The 18,375-nt window shown below is 34.3% G+C and overlaps 1 protein-coding gene across 1 annotated transcript; it reads left to right on the top strand.

Moving 5' to 3' along the window:
• Positions 1–311: 311 nt before the first annotated feature.
• LOC138334935 (E3 ubiquitin-protein transferase MAEA-like) lies at positions 312–18,257 on the top strand. The gene is made up of 9 exons (XM_069283799.1): positions 312–399; positions 5,568–5,753; positions 6,503–6,706; positions 9,002–9,124; positions 9,460–9,536; positions 10,991–11,099; positions 11,906–12,039; positions 12,841–13,036; positions 13,803–18,257. The coding sequence occupies exons 1-9, from the start codon at positions 361–363 to the stop codon at positions 13,902–13,904; spliced, it is 1,170 nt and encodes a 389-aa protein (XP_069139900.1). The 5' UTR covers positions 312–360; the 3' UTR covers positions 13,905–18,257.
• Positions 18,258–18,375: the final 118 nt, after the last annotated feature.

The raw sequence follows: 18,375 nt of genomic DNA, 5'->3' as shown, positions 1-18,375 counted from the left end.
CATTGAAGTCTACTGGCTGTAGCCAGACTAGAATATTATCAGATATTCTATTGATTTTAATAACACCCGCTCTCGCAAATAAATTTAACTTAATTTTACTTTGAAAAAATCTTCTCGTGCCCCTGTGTATATGTGGTTCATTGTTTAGAATACGTAATTAAAACCATATATTTTAGTGGTATAACTTGTTTTACGTATATAATTATAGACAATTTTGTTCAGGTTTGTCTTCTAAATTACCGGATAAATCCCTACTTTTCGATTGAAACCAAAAATCGGACCGGAACTAATTTTCCGGGGTAACTTTTTCAGTCTGCACATTCGGACGGAAGAAGCAAGCAGACGTTTTTCAGCTTGAGAATGGCTGACGTGAAGGCACTTGAACACCCTACTCTGAAGGTAATCTTGTCGAAATGATACTTTAAACACCAGATATTTTATGTGTTTCATGAGCATGAATATAATGGACAAAACTTAACCGAACGTTTGTCCCCTGGTATTTACATTAGCCCGACAAATCAAGTTGTGACGGTGGTATGATGTCTCTTGTCATCCACTACATTAGGCCAACATGCACATCCATTGGTGTTTACATCGCCATCGGGTGGTCTAAATGCGAATAATGTAATGTAATCGTATCAAATGTATAATTATGTACGAGTCTTTAATGACCGAAGGGAGCTGTCTCAAATTTCATGTGCATGGTCCCCTAGGTCCCTGGTTATGCATATTGCATTTTGCATTTTTGGTACCGATCGGTGAACAAGATGGCCGACAGGACACCATCTTGGATTTTGACAATTGAAGTTTGTTAGTATCGCTATATCTCATAAAGTACTGAAGGGATCTGTGTCAAATTGCATGTGCAGGTTTCCCTGGGGGTCTAGTTGTGCATATCACATTTTCTGACCGATCGGTAAACAAGATGGCCGACAGGACGCCATCTAGGATTTTGACGATTGAAGTTTGTTAGCGCTACGCAGAGCAGCACGCTACACAACAAGCAGATACCACAACACAAGTTCAGTACAAGACATGATGAAACACGCAGAACAAGAACGGGTTTAATTTTATTTTATAAAATCATACACCATCATGTGGCAATAGACTATAGTCAAATTCTTCATCTGACAGACTACAGGACCAGACAATCACACCCATTCACATATAGACATATAGCTGCCACCAAGGACATATTCAAACATTCATTTTTTTCCCACACACAATTAAACAATGGAACAAAGTAAACAATGGAACATCCTACCGGTGGCTACAGTACAAAGCACTACACTAGAGGTCTTCAAGTCATATATCCTAAAAACAGAACTTGAAGACCTAAACCCCACTCCCTAAAATTTCTATCATATTTTTATCTTCTAACTATACACTAAAAAAATAAAATAAAAAAATAACATGCACCTTCACAATCACTGTAAATAACTTCACTCTTTTTTCCCCACAATCACGCCTCTGCTAATCCACACAATATAATCATCGGCATCGATGGAATTGTGTGTTCTATATAAGAAGATAAGAAGATTTCTCAGAAAGTACTGAAGTGATCTGTCTCAAATGTTATATGTAAGTTCCCCTAGGACCTTAGTTGTGCATATTGCATTTTTGGACTGATTGGTCAAAAAGATGGGCGACAGGACGCCATCTTGCATAATGACAATTGAAGTTTGTTACTGTTATATATCTTAGAAAGACTCAAAGGATCTTTCTTAAATTTCATATGTAGTCATATGAAGTAAAAGTTTAAAAACCAGAGAAAAGATCCTTCTTTCGTTTGTCAGACAAAGATCATTTGTTGGTGGGCGCCAAGATCGCTCTGGGAACTATTGTCTGATGTTATTAAACGTTTTAAAGAAACCTTGATGTTTTACTCCGGAAAGGAAGTGGGCTTTTAAAGGTGATAAAAACAGAAGGGACATGGAAAATGAGATAATAGGCTAGAAACATTTATATGTCCTATTTAAACATAAATCAGTTTGATATTTGCTTATATTTTGTCTCTAAATAGTAAAAATTAATGAAAGCAATCTTCACATAATGGGACTAAACTCATGTACCACGCGATACCTGATAACGTTTGTGAAGGACTAATGTATCTTCAAATTAGTGCAGAATATCATCTTTTAACATCAATCCATCCATGGATCAATAATTCCCCTACAAAATGACCTAACCTATATAATGACGTCACTACATGTAAATAATGATATCATTAATGTCGAGTAGGCCATCAGGAGTTGGAGTATCATGTGAGGGGTTTTAAAAAATAACATCATTTTTCATGAATGAATAAGTAGTGCATTCCTATTCAGTACACCCTGGAGTAATACCGCTGTGCATGTATGTAATCTATAGTTTACACATAAAATTAACCGGTGAGTTTTGATATACATACTGGTAATTTTATGTGCAAAACAAGATCGTAGTGAAAATAGTCAATTATTGCCCACCACTTTAGACAAACGTTTTGATCCATTACCAACATACGGAGACATGAAAAATACACGTAGATTAAAAGAAACAATAACTAATCTGTTGTATATTAGCTTTTTGTCCCCCATTTTCGTCGACTGAAATATTTTAAAAATGCGCATTTAATAGAAAAAAGGGTCCTCCTGCACATTTTCATACTTCATTTTAGGGATTCTTCTACTTGTATTTCAAAACATGTGTTTATGTCTTAGCAAGATTATTAATTCATTATTACTTTGAGTTACACAACAATGTGCCAATGATGTGAAGCTGGTTTGGTCAGATCATGCATGGTTGCATAATGATATGACGACATTCAAAAATTATCATTATTCAAATGCAGGTAATTTAAAATTGAAAAATTACCATGTTAAGAACGCTTTAAAATCATCAAAATACATTGTAAAACTCATCTCAGCCATTATAAATAGTAATATTTTTTCCTTATCAGGGGAGACCTTTGGACCCCAAAACACCAAAATATCGCGCCTTCGGCGCTCACAAAATCATCAAAATACGTCGTGAAACTTACATCTCAGCCATTCTAAATCGTAATATTTTTTCCAGTGGGTCTTCCCCCGAACCTCCAAAACACCACAATGCTCGCCAATTTGGCCAATTTGCGTGCTCATTAATTTCCTGTTATATTCTACAAAGTACACTTGCGTATATGTAGAATATGAATTTTACCAATTTTATTTTATCTAGATCCCTAAATTGTGTCATAATGGGCTATAGGCTATCTAGTGTGTCCATATTGATATAAACTAACTAATTCTCAAATCCCTGTGGACTGTTCGTATACTTTTAAAATTGACCAAAGTGGACAGGTTTGTTATTTCCAAAACTGCGCACGGTTAGGAAGTATAATGAAGCGGTCTTGTAAATGATTTGTGTTTTATAAGAAATATATGTTGTTTCATAGCCCTGTGTTATATTAGTTGATCTATTACATGCGTGTCCATGAGTACATATCATCCATATAATGTCATGGTATCAAGTATCTGTGTTTTGTCCTGTCTTTTTTATCGGTCGTGCATGTATTGTTACTACTGTACATGTTATTCTATTTTCGTACACAGAAAGCCCCCGAAATTTTGTCGAATAAATCCGTAGAACTCATTACAGAACTTAGCAGAAATAAATTAGCCTAACACTTTCTGTGCGGTGTTCTGAGGGATTAATTTCCAAATAGAAAATAGAGGTGTGTAGTACATACATAAGACGGGATAGGGGCACGTTTGTCGCAGTATGATAGGGTTTTTAGAGAGGGTATGGAGGGTGGGGGGTCTACTTTTATAAATATATATATATACATGTAGTCTCATTGTTGTTTGGGTACATTTTCTTCTAAACTTATATTTCTTCTTGTTGATATAAACTTCAAAGTCTATGTTCTGAGTTTTAATTCACAGACAAAAGTCAAGCGTAATCCCCTCGAACTGAGTTGACACACACGTACACAATGTCAAATGGCTTTTGACTTAAAGACCATATCAATTTTATAGCCCAGAATATGACAATTAGAATGAGTAAAAGATTGTTTTTATTATATCAGGATATGTTATAGATGGTATATTATATACGTATACATTTCCACTTATCAATATAGCAACTAAACGTAACGCGACTGTTTTAAATATTTATAATCGCCAATACTGCAACACTGCCCCATTGAATTTCCCGGCTCTTGTCACAGCTGTTTGTCTCAGATGATGTCACGAATCCATCAGGGATGATAAGCGATGCGATCGTTCTAGACAAGGGTCGTTGTGGACTTTGTTTCAAGCATGTTTTATTGAAATTACGTCAAATACAACCTGTATTTTTTGTTGGGAATCATAAAGTGCATCACAATAAACAAATATCAACACAAAAATAGCATATTTAAAATCTGTTTTTTTCACCTTTAAGATGGGATCAACAACAACAAAAACTTTGAAAAGTCTTTGAATTACCAACTTTTAGCAATGAAATTCCTTTAATATCACAACAAAAATGATTTTAAGGCATACAGATACATATATATATATATATATATGATAAATTTAAAGAAAAATCCTTACGGACGAAATCTATAAGAATTAAAAACAATAACGACTGACTAGTGAGCGCTTTCGCCCCATTCAAGGGAGCTCTTCAGACTGTTTATTGAAGACGTATTATGACGTCATAATTCATGACGTCATTTGCTAAGAGACAAGATATAAACAATCAACGAGGAAGAATACAAAGAATACAATGTTGGATTAAATAAAAGACAAAACATGAAAATATAAAAATATTTACTGTGCTCCGTAGGATTCGAACACGCCAAGTGCTGAGCAAAAGACAGGGCCATTAACCGATTGAGCTACATCTACATATATAATACTGCTTCCGAAAAAAAGTACCATCAAGTCAACATTCAACTATAATGTTCCGAAAAAAAGTATGTGACATCATCGTCATAATACGTCTTCAATAAACAGTCTGAAGAGCTCCCTTGTATGGGGCGAAAGCGCTCACTAGTCAGTCGTTATTGTTTTTAATTCTTATATATATATATATATATATATATATATATACATTACCACAGATACAGACTATCTGTTAATTTATGTACAAATGTAGAATAAAGCTGTTTTTAGTAATCAGAATTAGACACCAAACAACTTTAAAAGTTGTACGCCATTGTGTTGTGACTGGAAACAACCACGCTTCAGTCGGCCGATTTTCTGTGAATTAAACAATTTTACGAATGAACATGCATCTGATACATAATTATTTTCATCTTCAATATATTTTCATTGCATATTTTATCTTTTAAGCACTTTTACAGTGATTTGTTCGATGTATAACTTAACAACACTGGCGAGTAAAACTTACGATTTTCACATGTGAATCACGACGTAATAATGCAAAAACATCGTCAGATTTTGGTTTTCGTCCACGTATAAGCCGCACTGGTGTATGAGCCGCACTCCCGATTTTCAGGGAAAAAAGTTTCGACTTATACTACGGAAAATATGGTACATTTGACACAGTGTGTCTGAAAATTTTACAATAGATTGTATACAATGTCATTTGATATTTTTCAGGTCCCATATGAACTATTGAATAAAAAATTCAGATCAGCCCAGAAGTGTATTGACCGTGAAGTTGCTCATATCCATTCGGCGGGAAACGACCTGGAGACTTGTCTCCAACAAAAGAGTCCAACTATTGGAGATGTGACCTGGGCCATTGACAGTATGGTAGAAAAGCTGTGTCTTCTAAAAAGAAAAGTATGTTATCAAAATTCTTAATTATGTACCGAGACTGGACTTGGTTGAACATTGGTGATAAGGTAGCTCAATAATTGGTAGAACATCCGGATGTCTAGTGTTTGGATTTCCTGGGTTCGAGCCCCGGTCTGCCCACTACATTTTCTTTTCTCCATTACAAATATATTTCATTCTTGATATATTGTTTCTAAGTAGAACATATACCATATATCAAAGAAACACAATTACATAGGTACAGTTCACTGTATAAACTATGGCATGGCAACATTTGATTATAGTTTGTGAACCAAATTGATAATATTTAAAATAAAGTACCGGTATGTGAAATTTGAATGATAATTATAGAATTTTAGTACAGCTTATGTTGTGTATTAACAGGCTTTGCGCTGGGTGTTACATAAGGGGCAATATGAGGGTTTCAAGTTCCGAAAACTATGTGGATAAAGTATAATTTACCGTCGATAAGTCCCACCTTCCAGTGATTATGAAGACACGAAACTCGCATCAAATGATGACGTCATAATCACCGGGGGGTGGGACGAATTGACGGTAAATTATACTTTACCCACGAAACTCCTGTAGTTAGTAAAAATAATTGGGATTCTTTTAATTTCCTATGTTTAAAAATGATATGGGAACAACATAAATGGAGTCCCTGATTAGCCTTATTTAGATTAATTATCAGGAACCTATTTTGAGTGTAAAAGCAATCTTTTAACCATAAATATAATCCTGTAATTTCAATGCAGGCTGACGAAAGTATCAATGAGGAATTGGAAGCAGCCCGTATGATCAAACGCCGTGTGGAACATTTAAAAGAGGCAGAATCACTAGAGCCGCATGCTAAACCTTTATGGCACAAAAAGAGACTTGATCGAATGTTGGTGGAATATTTCCTGAGATCTGGGTACTACAATACAGCGATAAAACTAGCACAACATTCTGACATTGAGGTAAAGCTTGTTGAATGATATTCTGACATTGAGTTAGAGCGTGTTCATTAATATTCTGAATTTGCATACTGTAAACCACTTTTTAGCCCACCATCATCAGATGGTGGGCTATTCAAATCGCTTTTTGTTCGTGGTCCGTGGTCCGTCCTTCCGTCCGTCCGTCCTTCCGTCCTTCCGTCCGTTAACAATTCTTGTTACCACTATTTCTCATAAAGTAGTGAAGGGATCTTTTTTAAATTTCACATGTAGGTTCCCCTAGGGGTTTTGTTGTGCATATTGTATTTTGGGACCAATCGGTCAACAAGATGGCCATCTTGGATTTTGATAGTAAAAGTTTGTTACCGCTATTTCTCAGAAAGAACTGAAAGGATCTTTCTCTAATTTCACATGTAGGTTCCCCTAGGGGTCTAGTTGTGCATATTGTATTTTGGGACCAATCGGTCAACAAGATGGCCGACAGGCCGCCATCTTAGATTTTGACAATTAAAGTTTGTTACCGCTATTTCTCAAAAAGTACTAAAGGGATCTGTGTCAAATTGCATGTACAGGTTCCCCTAGGGGTCTAGTTGTGCATATTGCATTTTGGGACCAATCGGTCAGCAAGATGGCCAACAGGCCGCCATCTTGGATTTTAATAGTTAAAGATTGTTACCGCTATTTCTCAGAAAGTGCTGAAGGGATTCTTCTCAAATTTCACATGTAGGTTCCCCTAGGGCTCTAGTTATGCATATTGAATTTTGGTACCGATCGGTGAACAAGATGGCCGACAGGACGCCATATTGGATTTTGACAATTAAAGTTTGTTACCGCTATTTCTCAAAAAGTACTGAAGGGATCTGTGTCAAATTGCATGTGCAGGTTCCCCTAGGGGTCTAGTTGTGCATATCGTATTTTCAGACCGATCGGTCAACAAGATGGCCGACAGGCCGCCATCTTGGATTTTAATAGTTAAAGATTGTTACCGCTATTTCTCAGAAAGTCTTGAAGGGATTCTTCTCAAATTTCACATGTAGGTTCCCCTAAGGCCCTAGTTGTGCATATTGCATTTTGGGACTGATTGCTCAACAATATGGCCGACAAGCCGCCATCTTGGATTTTGACAATTGAAGTTTGTTACCGCTATTTCTCAAAAAGTACTGAAGTGATATGTCTCAAATTTTATGTGCAGGTTCCCCTAGGTCCCTGGTTATGCATATTGCATTTTGGTACCGATCGATGAACAAGATGGCCGACAGGCTGCCATCTTGAATTTAGATAGTTGAAACTTGTTACCACTATTTCTCAGAAAGTACTGAAGTGATATGTCTCAAATTTTATATGTAAGTTCCACTAGGACCTTAGTTGTGCATATTGCATTTTCGGACGGATTGTCAAAAAGATGGCCGACAGGTAGCCATCAAGGATTTTGATAATTGTAGTTTGTTACTGTTATGTATCTCAGAAAGTACTCAAAGGATCTTTCTCCATATGTAGTAATATGTAGTGAAAGTTTGAAAAGCAGAGAAAAGATCCCTCTTTCGTTTGTCAGACATAGATCATTCTTTGGTGGGCGCCAAGATCCCTCTGGGATCTCTTGTTTGCAAAATACAAGTTTTTACGTAATGGGAATAATTCACATACAACGTGATACCCGATAACATTTGTGCAGTACTAGTATCTCCAATGGTGATGGAACATCACTCATTGTTACCTTCCCGCTGAAAAGACGTTAGCGCGGGACGTCATAGTTCAAAGTCATTCCATCACCAATAGATACAAGGTCTTGCACAAACGTTATCAGGTATCACATGGTACATGAATTATTCCCTTTTTATGAAAAAATTTGAACATGATTTGAAATATTTCTGGAATATACAGTTGTTGGTAAGTACCCTACTTCATCGCCTATTTATAATTTTGTGAATATGTTGAAAATAACGATGACACAAAATACACACAAAAATAACGTTGTTTACACTATAAAGAGTTACATTGTATATTGAATTAAATTTATTCATTCATTTATTAAGATAGACATGCAACCTGGATGCTAGATGCTCTGTTTTTCGTCAATGAGTTGTCTACCCTTGTAAGCAGGTATTACCTGTTATGTCATGTTTGTGAGCATAACGTCATATTTTTCACTGAAAACGATGCATTTTTTTTTCACAAACTTTAAATGACGTCACAATCAACACCTACCAAAAAGACAAAGAACTCAAAAAAAATTTTCAGTTTTAATGTCTAATCAAAAACCAGCAAAATATACCTTAAGACCATTTGATTTGAAGAAATGTTATGTTTTGTTTGTTTTAGGATCTTACAAATATTGATCTATTCCTTACATCAAAACAAGTAGAGGAATCACTTCTACAAAGGGAAACAACTCCTTGCCTTAATTGGTGTTACGATAATAAATCCAAATTGAGAAAAATGAAGGTTGGTATATCAATGGGAAAAAAATGCTGTATTTATATAAGTGCTTCATTTTGTATTATATTAGAAACAAAATGTATCAATATTATAGATTATCAGGAATTATGGCATATTTATGTGTAAAGCAGTCTACATGTATAGAAACAGACGGCTTTTACGTATGTTTATAAAAACTTACAATATCAATGAATATTTCAGTTCGTGTGTCTTCTCTCCTACATATTGTACAGTTTTCCGCTTATCTTCAATAACACATATTGTAATTAGATTTCACTTTATTTTATGAATCCAATATTTTATCTTGTTTGTATTATTAATTGCTATCTTTTGTATTATAGAGCACATTAGAATTCAAGCTTCGTCAACAAGAGTTTATAGAACTGGTGCGAAGTAACCAGCGAATGGAGGCTGTTAGGTAATCAGACTTAACAACTACATATAGACATCATTAAACTATGTACGAGACAGATCTTATACAAGGAGGTTGAATGTTTGAGAAATTGTCGTCAACTATGTCATTCGATTCCATCATAATACCCATTATTGTTTTCTGTTTTAAGTGAAGAAGACTGAGACGTCATAGATTCAGTCAAACTGCATGTGTCTACGAAGAAATAAAATTGTAAAGGATATTGAAGAAAAAATAAAACTTTGTGAAATGCAGACATCTCATCATTTAATAATAACCAATCTTCGGTGAATTTATAAATGATTTGTGTAAATACAGTAAAACCCCTCTAACTCGAACCCGGATTCCTCGAATACCCCCCTATTCGTCGAACTGGTCGTACGGTCCCGACCGTGTCCCTATATAATCTATGTAACAAAACCCCGGATAGCTCGAACAGCTATTCGTCGAATACCCCTCATTCCTCGAATTGAAATATGTCCCCGTTTCATCAAATACATAGTATTTACCCATGTATTCGTCGAACAGGTGTTCGGCCCTTGAGATTTTTTTACCTGTGTCACACCTGACTGCACCGACCGACATAGATAATTGCTCACGACCTTGTGTTTATATAGCTATAGGTGGCGTTAAGGGATTAACAGTGTCATTATTACCTACCTACACGATCGCAAGTCGTTGTTTGATGCTAACTTTATTTGAACATTTCAGAAAAGGCATTAAATTATTGATGTTTCTCTCATAATAATCTTCGCTGTAAATACGAAAATTCCGAAGTTGTTGTTCCGTGTTAATAAAAAGTACACATTGTGAAATGACAAAATAGGCGAAAAATATTGCAAACGATATCAAACGATATGCAAAGTACATTTTATCAGTGCGTTCCGTTTCTTTTCCCGTATACCAGCATTGTTTTTTGTAACTCTACTCGTGAACACATGTAACCTAACGCTTTTACGAAATAGACATCTATAGATATCGTTTCTTATGTCCGTATTTATGCTGGTTTATAACTTTATTGTGAGTATGTATTTTGTAAATGTTTGAAATAATTTGTGATAATTACATAATAGAAAATGTATCCTTGTTGACCAATTTGGATTGTCGGTCGCTTACCTCTGCTGTGAATGAGATTTGATTTAGGGCTCTCTCGAAGGAATTTTCAAACGCTCATTTTTTGTTATATATATATATATTTTTCAACTTGATATTGCTATCAATAAAACACTTGAATAAAGAAATCCAAAATGCTGAAAGATAGGGTAATTAAAATTTCATTGCCGTGCATTGTTTGTCATAGTTTGAGACCGGACATTTTGACTGTCGATAGTAACGAACCTCGGATGAGTCGAATACCCCGTATTCCTCGAACTATTGACCTGGTCCCCTGCTGTTCGAGTAATAGGGGTTTTACTGTATATAGATGATAATATATTTAGACAGACACATTCTTCTTTTAGGCATGCCAGAAAATATTTTGTTAACTTAGAAGAGGACCAGCTATCAGATGTACAAAGAGTGATGGGGCTTCTGGCATTTCCTAGTGATACAAGTATAACAACTTACCAGGTACCTAAACATTCCTTTAATAGATAAATAGGTCTTCTTTTAGACAGAGGACAGACATACCAGGTACTTACACAAACACCCTTTAAAGTAAAGTAAAAGAATCATACAGTCAAACCTGTCTATATTTAGGCTTACTGAATGCTGAACAGTCAAACTAATTCACAAGAGTTAAGATATATCCAGTATACTTTAATAAATCTCCTTTTTTCATTTTCCCCACACTTGAAAGGAAAAAAATGAATCAGTTATTAGAAGCATCATCTCAGGCCTGTTTGTATTTATAAAAACAATATGGGCCTGTCCATGCTTAATGATTGTGCTTTATATATTGATTCTATCTGTTTATTTAGTTTGATCTTTTTTACACCATCCATAAGATGACTCTTATAACTCTAATAACCATGTACCTTAGTAAGGAGTGAAGAACAAGTCATACCACCAAAGAATGAAAGATTTGTGATTTAGTACTATTTCCTCCAATTCAATCTCTATATATAAACTTAAGTGAAGTGATCTTAAAGATAAGTGATCTGTTAACTAGTTTTACTACATGTGCACTTGGATTGCTTAAGGCTAAACTGAGAAATATATGAAATAAATTTACTTTTAGCATAACTCTAACATTGATCAGATTTACCTTGTATTATAACTAATGAGACAAAAGTAAAACACAACTTATGTCATTACTGAAACACAAGCGGGTCTCTATTTTCAAGGTGTCGCTGTGTTTTGTAATTAATAGATATTGTTGCCATGTTATAACAAACAACCCTTGTGTCATATTTTAATTTCTTTCTTGATTCCAGGACCTGTTGAACGATGAGCGATGGCAGGATTTGGTCCAACAATTCCGCTATGAGAACTTTAAACTTCACCAACTCAACCAGTCATCTGTGTTCGCTGTCAGTCTACAGGCGGGATTATCTGCCCTCAAGACACCGTATCCTTCTGATAAATCTGTATTGAGTCAGAGCACCATTACTGGTTCACCTCCTTTAGGTATTGGATGATTGAGAATCCGCGGCTTGTTCAATGTGTCCATGATTGTGGGGCAATGTTTCAGCACCAATGTAGCTATAGTACAGTATGAGACTTTTAATTTCGCTATTTGTATGTGTAAACATTTCGCAAAATTGATATTTTCATGATAAATATGACTTGTTAACCTTTTGCAACATAGCTTGATATAGACACAAAACCCACAGGGGATTCTTTGCACTAAAAAACATTCACATAATTAGCATAAATTGTATGATAACTCGCAAATCTTCAGGAAAGTACTAAGCAGATTTCCCCCAAAATGTGCCTGAAAATTCCTTATTAAAGGTAATTTTACAATTACACAGTTACATTGTTGAGATTTGAAAAAGTTGAGAATCCTAAATGGGTAATATATATTAAGAAGTAAAAAAGCACAATTAGGAGGGTGTTGGTGTATGTGTTGGGGGGGGGGGGGGGAGGTAGTACAATGTATATAATACTGGATTCAGATTGTCTGTCTGTAAACAACAACAGAGTTATGCCCCTTTGTCACAAAATGATCAAATGCCTACTCCTAAACCACTCGAGAGTTTTCAATGAAACATGATGACAGAAACTTTAAACAATGAATGTGTGTAATTTATATTCAAACTGCAGGTGGAGGGGCAGAAGGGGGTGTGAGTTGGCTGGTTGTTCTAGTCTTGTTGTGTGTCTATTATATATGAACACAATTTAGGTATAGTTTCCTTGACTAGCCCAGATTTTGTTATAAGGGTGAGCATGAAGGAAGAAACGCTGATTGCCCAGTATGTGTTAAGAACCTGAATGAACTTGCCAGACCGTTACCCTATGCCCACTGTGCCAACTCCAAACTTATCTGTACCATAACAGGACTGCCTCTGAACGAGCACAACCCTCCAATGTCACTTCCAAATGGACATGTGTATGGATTTAACGTAAGTCTGCTACTAACCATCCAGTATTACTGAAAAAGAAGATCTTACATGGATGGTTATGTTATAAATCATGAAATTTATATAACTGTGTCCAAGGTAGTTTAAAAAATGTATTTGATAATCACAGTGTAAGATTCTATTTATCAAATATTGAACTTTATTGGAAATATAAACAAAACTGCCAATTTCAGACAAAATACTGATTGGATATGACATTTCTGTATGCTGAGGCAATCATGGATTGTCACATATTCATTTTAGCATCATGATTACCTGTGACATCTCAATAGTGTTATTACACATGTGACAATATTTATTACATGGTCATATGATATGACAGAACAAATCACTTCATTCATTTTATGATTCAGAATAATCTGCTCTTGCATTGAATAGTAATTGTTGAATCGTTTCATAGGTAACAATCACTTCGCTTATTTCAAATACGAAACGCATTAGCAAGCCTACCTATAAACTAAACTAATATATCAGTCTCTATTTTTGTGGATGGTCTTCCAAGATACTTACCGAAGTATATTATTAAGTATCTCTTAAAGCAGTATTTTATATAGAATTGATTTATTAAGTTTTGTTGGGCAATTTGCTTTGCTTAGTCACATGCATTTCCAGCCTGGAAACTTTAGCTGTGATGTGTTTCATATTAACGTAAATGACTGTTGAAATAAAATGCTATTTTTGCAGATCTTGCTGCAAAGGTAAATCAAGTTATACATGTATTTTAAATAGTTTTGCCTTTTCTTTGCAGTCTTTAGCTGAACAAGCTGCACAAAATGATGGAAGAGTGGTGTGCCCCAGAACCAGAGAAATATTCCACATTGATGAGGCGGAGAAAGTCTTCGTCATGTAGATAAAGCTGACTTTTGTTTCAGTATTTGCTCATGTAAGCTCCCTTCCCTGTAAAAACTGTGAAGCTAGTATTGCTAAATGTTTCAGCAAGACCATCCCTCATAAAAAATGACCATCAAATTTTACATTCTAATAACAGTGAGACTTTACTGTTCAATGTACAGTGGACTGACTTAGAAGTTAATTCTAGGGTTGGATGGGACATGTCAATTCGATGCTGAGCATCTACAGGATGTTTCGTTTGAAGTTTCCACTTTTCCATGAAATGGTGGCTGCAATAGAAAATTCGTGTTTATGAGACACAAATATGCCAGTAATATTACATAGAATCATACATGTTTTACGTCTTTGCATATTACAGAGTCACCTCCCTTGTTGGTAAGTTATCGATTGTGAAGTCCCTATTTTGTGAGGGATATTGACGTATTTTTCTGTGAAAAATATGACTTTACAATCGCAAACAAATGCCATACTTCATAATCAATATGTACCCACAAGAACAGATTACTTTATGATGTGCAAATTCAGAATAGCATATCCTTGAACCAGCTGTTTATATGACTAGTGTTAACTGTATAGTGCTTTAAATTCGCAGGGTCAATTTGTTTTTCTATTCGGGGCATATTCAACAAGGTTAAAATTTCACAGTTTACGGTTCCTATGATACTTTGAACTATTGTTCTTAAATACGTCAATGAACTTCTTAATAATTTGCTAGTTTGTATAATTCGAGAATTTCATTGGAAAACGAATACATGTATAGCAAAAAATATACCACCTGTGGAATTTAACTACTGTACAGTATCTTCAATGATATCTATTCTGTTTACTAAATTATCCAGCTTTCTTCAGTTTGATGATGTAAAATCAAATTTCACTATTCTAGCTGAATTAAGAAGGAAGTGAACTTAAACGTTGATGCATAATATAACTGAGCAAAGTGGAATTTCTTTCCTCTGTTTTCTTGTTTGTACATTTGCAATAATTCCAAATACATGTATATAATTTTTAATACGCAACATACAATTTATTGGTTTCCAAAAGCCAACCTTAAAATGATTTTGAGATTGGCATTGGCTCGACCTCTTCTTTCAGTCTTGAAACATTTCTCACAGTAATTCCAGATTGCATTATATTGGTAAGAAAAATTAAAGATGAAATCGCTTCTGTCATATTGGCCGACTCATTGACATTATTTAGGAAATTCGAAAAAATTCAATTTACAGTTTAACACCTGACTGCATGGTTACAGTATCATCCAAAACAAAATATTTAAATTAAGATATTTTTTATTGTCTAATGTCTTTGAACCAATTTTTTTATGTCACGATTCCTGATCATCCAGTCAATGCTACACAAGTTTTATTTACTTACGACCTAAGAATGGCTGTTGATATATTGTGGAATTTATATTAAAGTGAATAGTTGGGCAAAGAAAATCAGTCTGAATGCGTTCATTGGCCTTCCAAAAGTCCTTACATGCCAAAACAACGGGCAAGTTCTGCTATGATTTTTTTGTCCACTGAAATTATGGAAAAGCCCCATGTAAATTCAGCTGCCTTCTAAAAATAAGCGAGGCTACGTGGAAATGTCAACATGTTTAGGATTAGGATTCCTATACATATAAATTAATTTCCTCGCATGCAGAGCGATTTTGAAAGGAAATTTTATTTTTTGTATTTCAAAAGAAATTACACTGGATATTTTTACCGACTTTAGCCTTCCTTTACCCGACCATTCACTTTAAGATAAAGTATGATTTTGTGTCATGAATTCTATTTTTTCAACAAAATACATTTTTACATAATATACATTGGCATATGTTCATAAGTCTGTCTTGATAATGTGGTTATATTGTTCAAAAGTGTGTAGAAGACTGAATGATCTGAATGAAGGCTATGGACATTTGTTTATATTTCAAACAGTCTTTCAAGTGAACGTTACGTTTCTGAATTTGGGAACAGTTACATTTTCTATTTTCTTAATGTAAAAAGTTGACTATTTTTCTCCCACATATCTCGCATATTCATCTGTGTGTGAATTCCTCATGGCACTGGTATGTTTGTCTTGTGTGTTAGCTGGTTTGATACTGTGAAGAACAAAAAACTATACACATACAGTATTTTACTAATTAGTCCAAAGGGATCCGGCCATCTGATTTCCTGAACTTTGTATTTACAGAAGTTCATTTGGAAATTACTGCCAAGATAAAATCTGACAAGAGCTTTCTTTGCTAATTTAAGATTCTGGATCACATGCCTGAAACACACCTAAAAGGCACTGGAAACTGAATGTTTAGAATAGATATGGACAAATTCATAGGTGATTTATTTGGATTTAAATAATAGAGGCATATACTTCACACAGTAATTTTGCTAAACCTTTGTTAGGAAAATAATCCATATTCAATGTATTATCATAGGAACCTAAATATACCAGTATGACACTGGTCTCCAAACTATTTTATGTTGACTATATCATTGTAGATATCCAAGTTGTTTCTAACATGTGCATCATTTCACTCTAAAAATTGTACATGTATTTTCATGTTGTATGCTAAATCATTGTCATTATCCTAATGAGAAAGAAAATGATATTGATTGTTTGAGAAAAGAATTAAAAGCAGATTTTACAAGTGAAAGTTTAGATGTTGACAGTGATCTAATTGCATGTATTAGTAAATTGTATACAAGTTACAGAGTATGTTATATGGGAGATCATTGTTTGAAGATTGTAACGGATTGTTCTGATTGTGTGAATGATTTTTTAATGTTTGAAAGACAGAAGTCTTTGCTGTGAAAGTTGTGCAGGTCAGCTTCTCTTAATTGTGACATCTGTCACATCTTCGCTAGCCAAGGGTTACGATTCACACGATCCGCTAACCAGTACTCCTCTTCAGAAGAGGATTAGGAAAAACATAACATAACCCATGGTTATTGAAGATACATCTGTCAAAAATTCTGATAATTAATTCTGAATATGGAACTGAATCATTAATAACTTAACCTTTGACAAGTTAATGATACAATTTTGCTCCATTAGTTCATTTATTTAGTAATGATATGAGATTGCCTGTAGCTGAGTGGTGTTACCGAAGATGTTTTAGTGTAAAACAGAAGTCTATCTAACTATTTATTCACATTATCTGTCCAGTACAGGATTTACATATTTTAATCCTTAAGAGTTGCTGATATTTTCAAAATATTAACAATTTTTACAAGATATTTAAAATTGATGATATATTAAAAACGGTTTAGTGACCTCTTTTTCAAGATATTTGAAATCCAGATAGAAAAGCATATTGCTAGAAAATAATCTGATCCTAGTGAGATTTTGATCATCTAGATGTTATGTCACATAAAATTAACAAGCAATTCATTGTCTATAAACAGTAGGATATTAAGGAAGTGTTTTTGTACATAGGTTTAATTGTACATTTATATTACCAGGTAATTACTTGCCATGTAAATTCATTCATGTGTATATTCTATAAGATAAATAAATATCTTCATATGTATTGATATACTGTAAAGTTACATATTTTAGTGATAAAATAATATTTTGACATGTTTCGCGCCCAGCATTTTGCGCTAAAAAATTGTTGTTGCACTAACTGTAAATTTTCTTTATGTTGTTAGTACTAATTCATCACTGTGCAAACTTATTTCAAAGCATTTTTGCACTGAAATTTAGCACAAAATAAGGATGTTAAAATACTATCAAAATATAATAATTAAGTGTCATAGTGTTTTGGATTTTTTTTTTTTTTCCAAATGTTAGTGTAAATTGAATATTAATCAAACTACAAACTTACAATATCACATATCACTGCTGCTGAACTATTCCCTCACAACAACAAACCAGAAATAAAAGAGTTGAATGGTGTATACACTAAGGTAGTATAGATCCTATTTACAAGACTTTATCACAATAACTTAACTATTTGTTGTAAAAGGAGAATTACATTACATCAAGGAGGTAGAGTAAATTTGTATCATTGATCATTTGAAGGAGTCCGGGTGTTGTTTTAAACTGTTTTCTGATGTATAATTCTTTTATGAATTCTCCAAGTCTCATTCTGGATAGGACTTAGGTTGTAGAACAATTATTTTCTTTAAGTTAACATATTTTCAAACTAAAGCACTTCAGAAAGTGTTTAAAGAATTATTTCATATTGATCTTCCTTTCATCGAGACAGGTGTCCAATTTGAAATGAGAAAGGGAGATAACTGCTGAGTGCCAAGCGCCATTTTACATGTTTTCTTGCTTCAAGTGATTTAGATATGGATGCAAATTTATATCACTAATGAGTTCCATATGCAAAGCATAGTATATTAAATGATTAAAATATCAATATCATTGTTGTCTGCTTATTAACCTGAATGTATGCCAATGATGCTCTTCAGTGTGGACCAGTGCCCGTCCGCCTGCCCGTGATCGGCAACTTTATAGTAGGGAAGACATTTTTTTGC

This window comes from Argopecten irradians, chromosome 11 (assembly GCF_041381155.1).
Source record: "Argopecten irradians isolate NY chromosome 11, Ai_NY, whole genome shotgun sequence".
In the NCBI taxonomy this organism is placed as follows: domain Eukaryota; kingdom Metazoa; phylum Mollusca; class Bivalvia; order Pectinida; family Pectinidae; genus Argopecten; species Argopecten irradians.
The sequence above is the reverse complement of the archived record's forward strand: the minus strand, read 5'-3'. Positions and strand labels throughout refer to the sequence as shown.

Bases quoted from the DNA above. Each gene is read 5' to 3' on its own strand.
- LOC138334935 (XM_069283799.1), top strand. From the start codon at position 361: ATGGCTGACGTGAAGGCACTTGAACACCCTACTCTGAAG. The intron at 400-5,567 runs GTAATCTTGTCG...GATATTTTTCAG, and splicing joins TTGAACACCCTACTCTGAAG to GTCCCATATGAACTATTGAA. The intron at 12,040-12,840 runs GTATCCTTCTGA...TGACTAGCCCAG, and splicing joins TTATCTGCCCTCAAGACACC to ATTTTGTTATAAGGGTGAGC.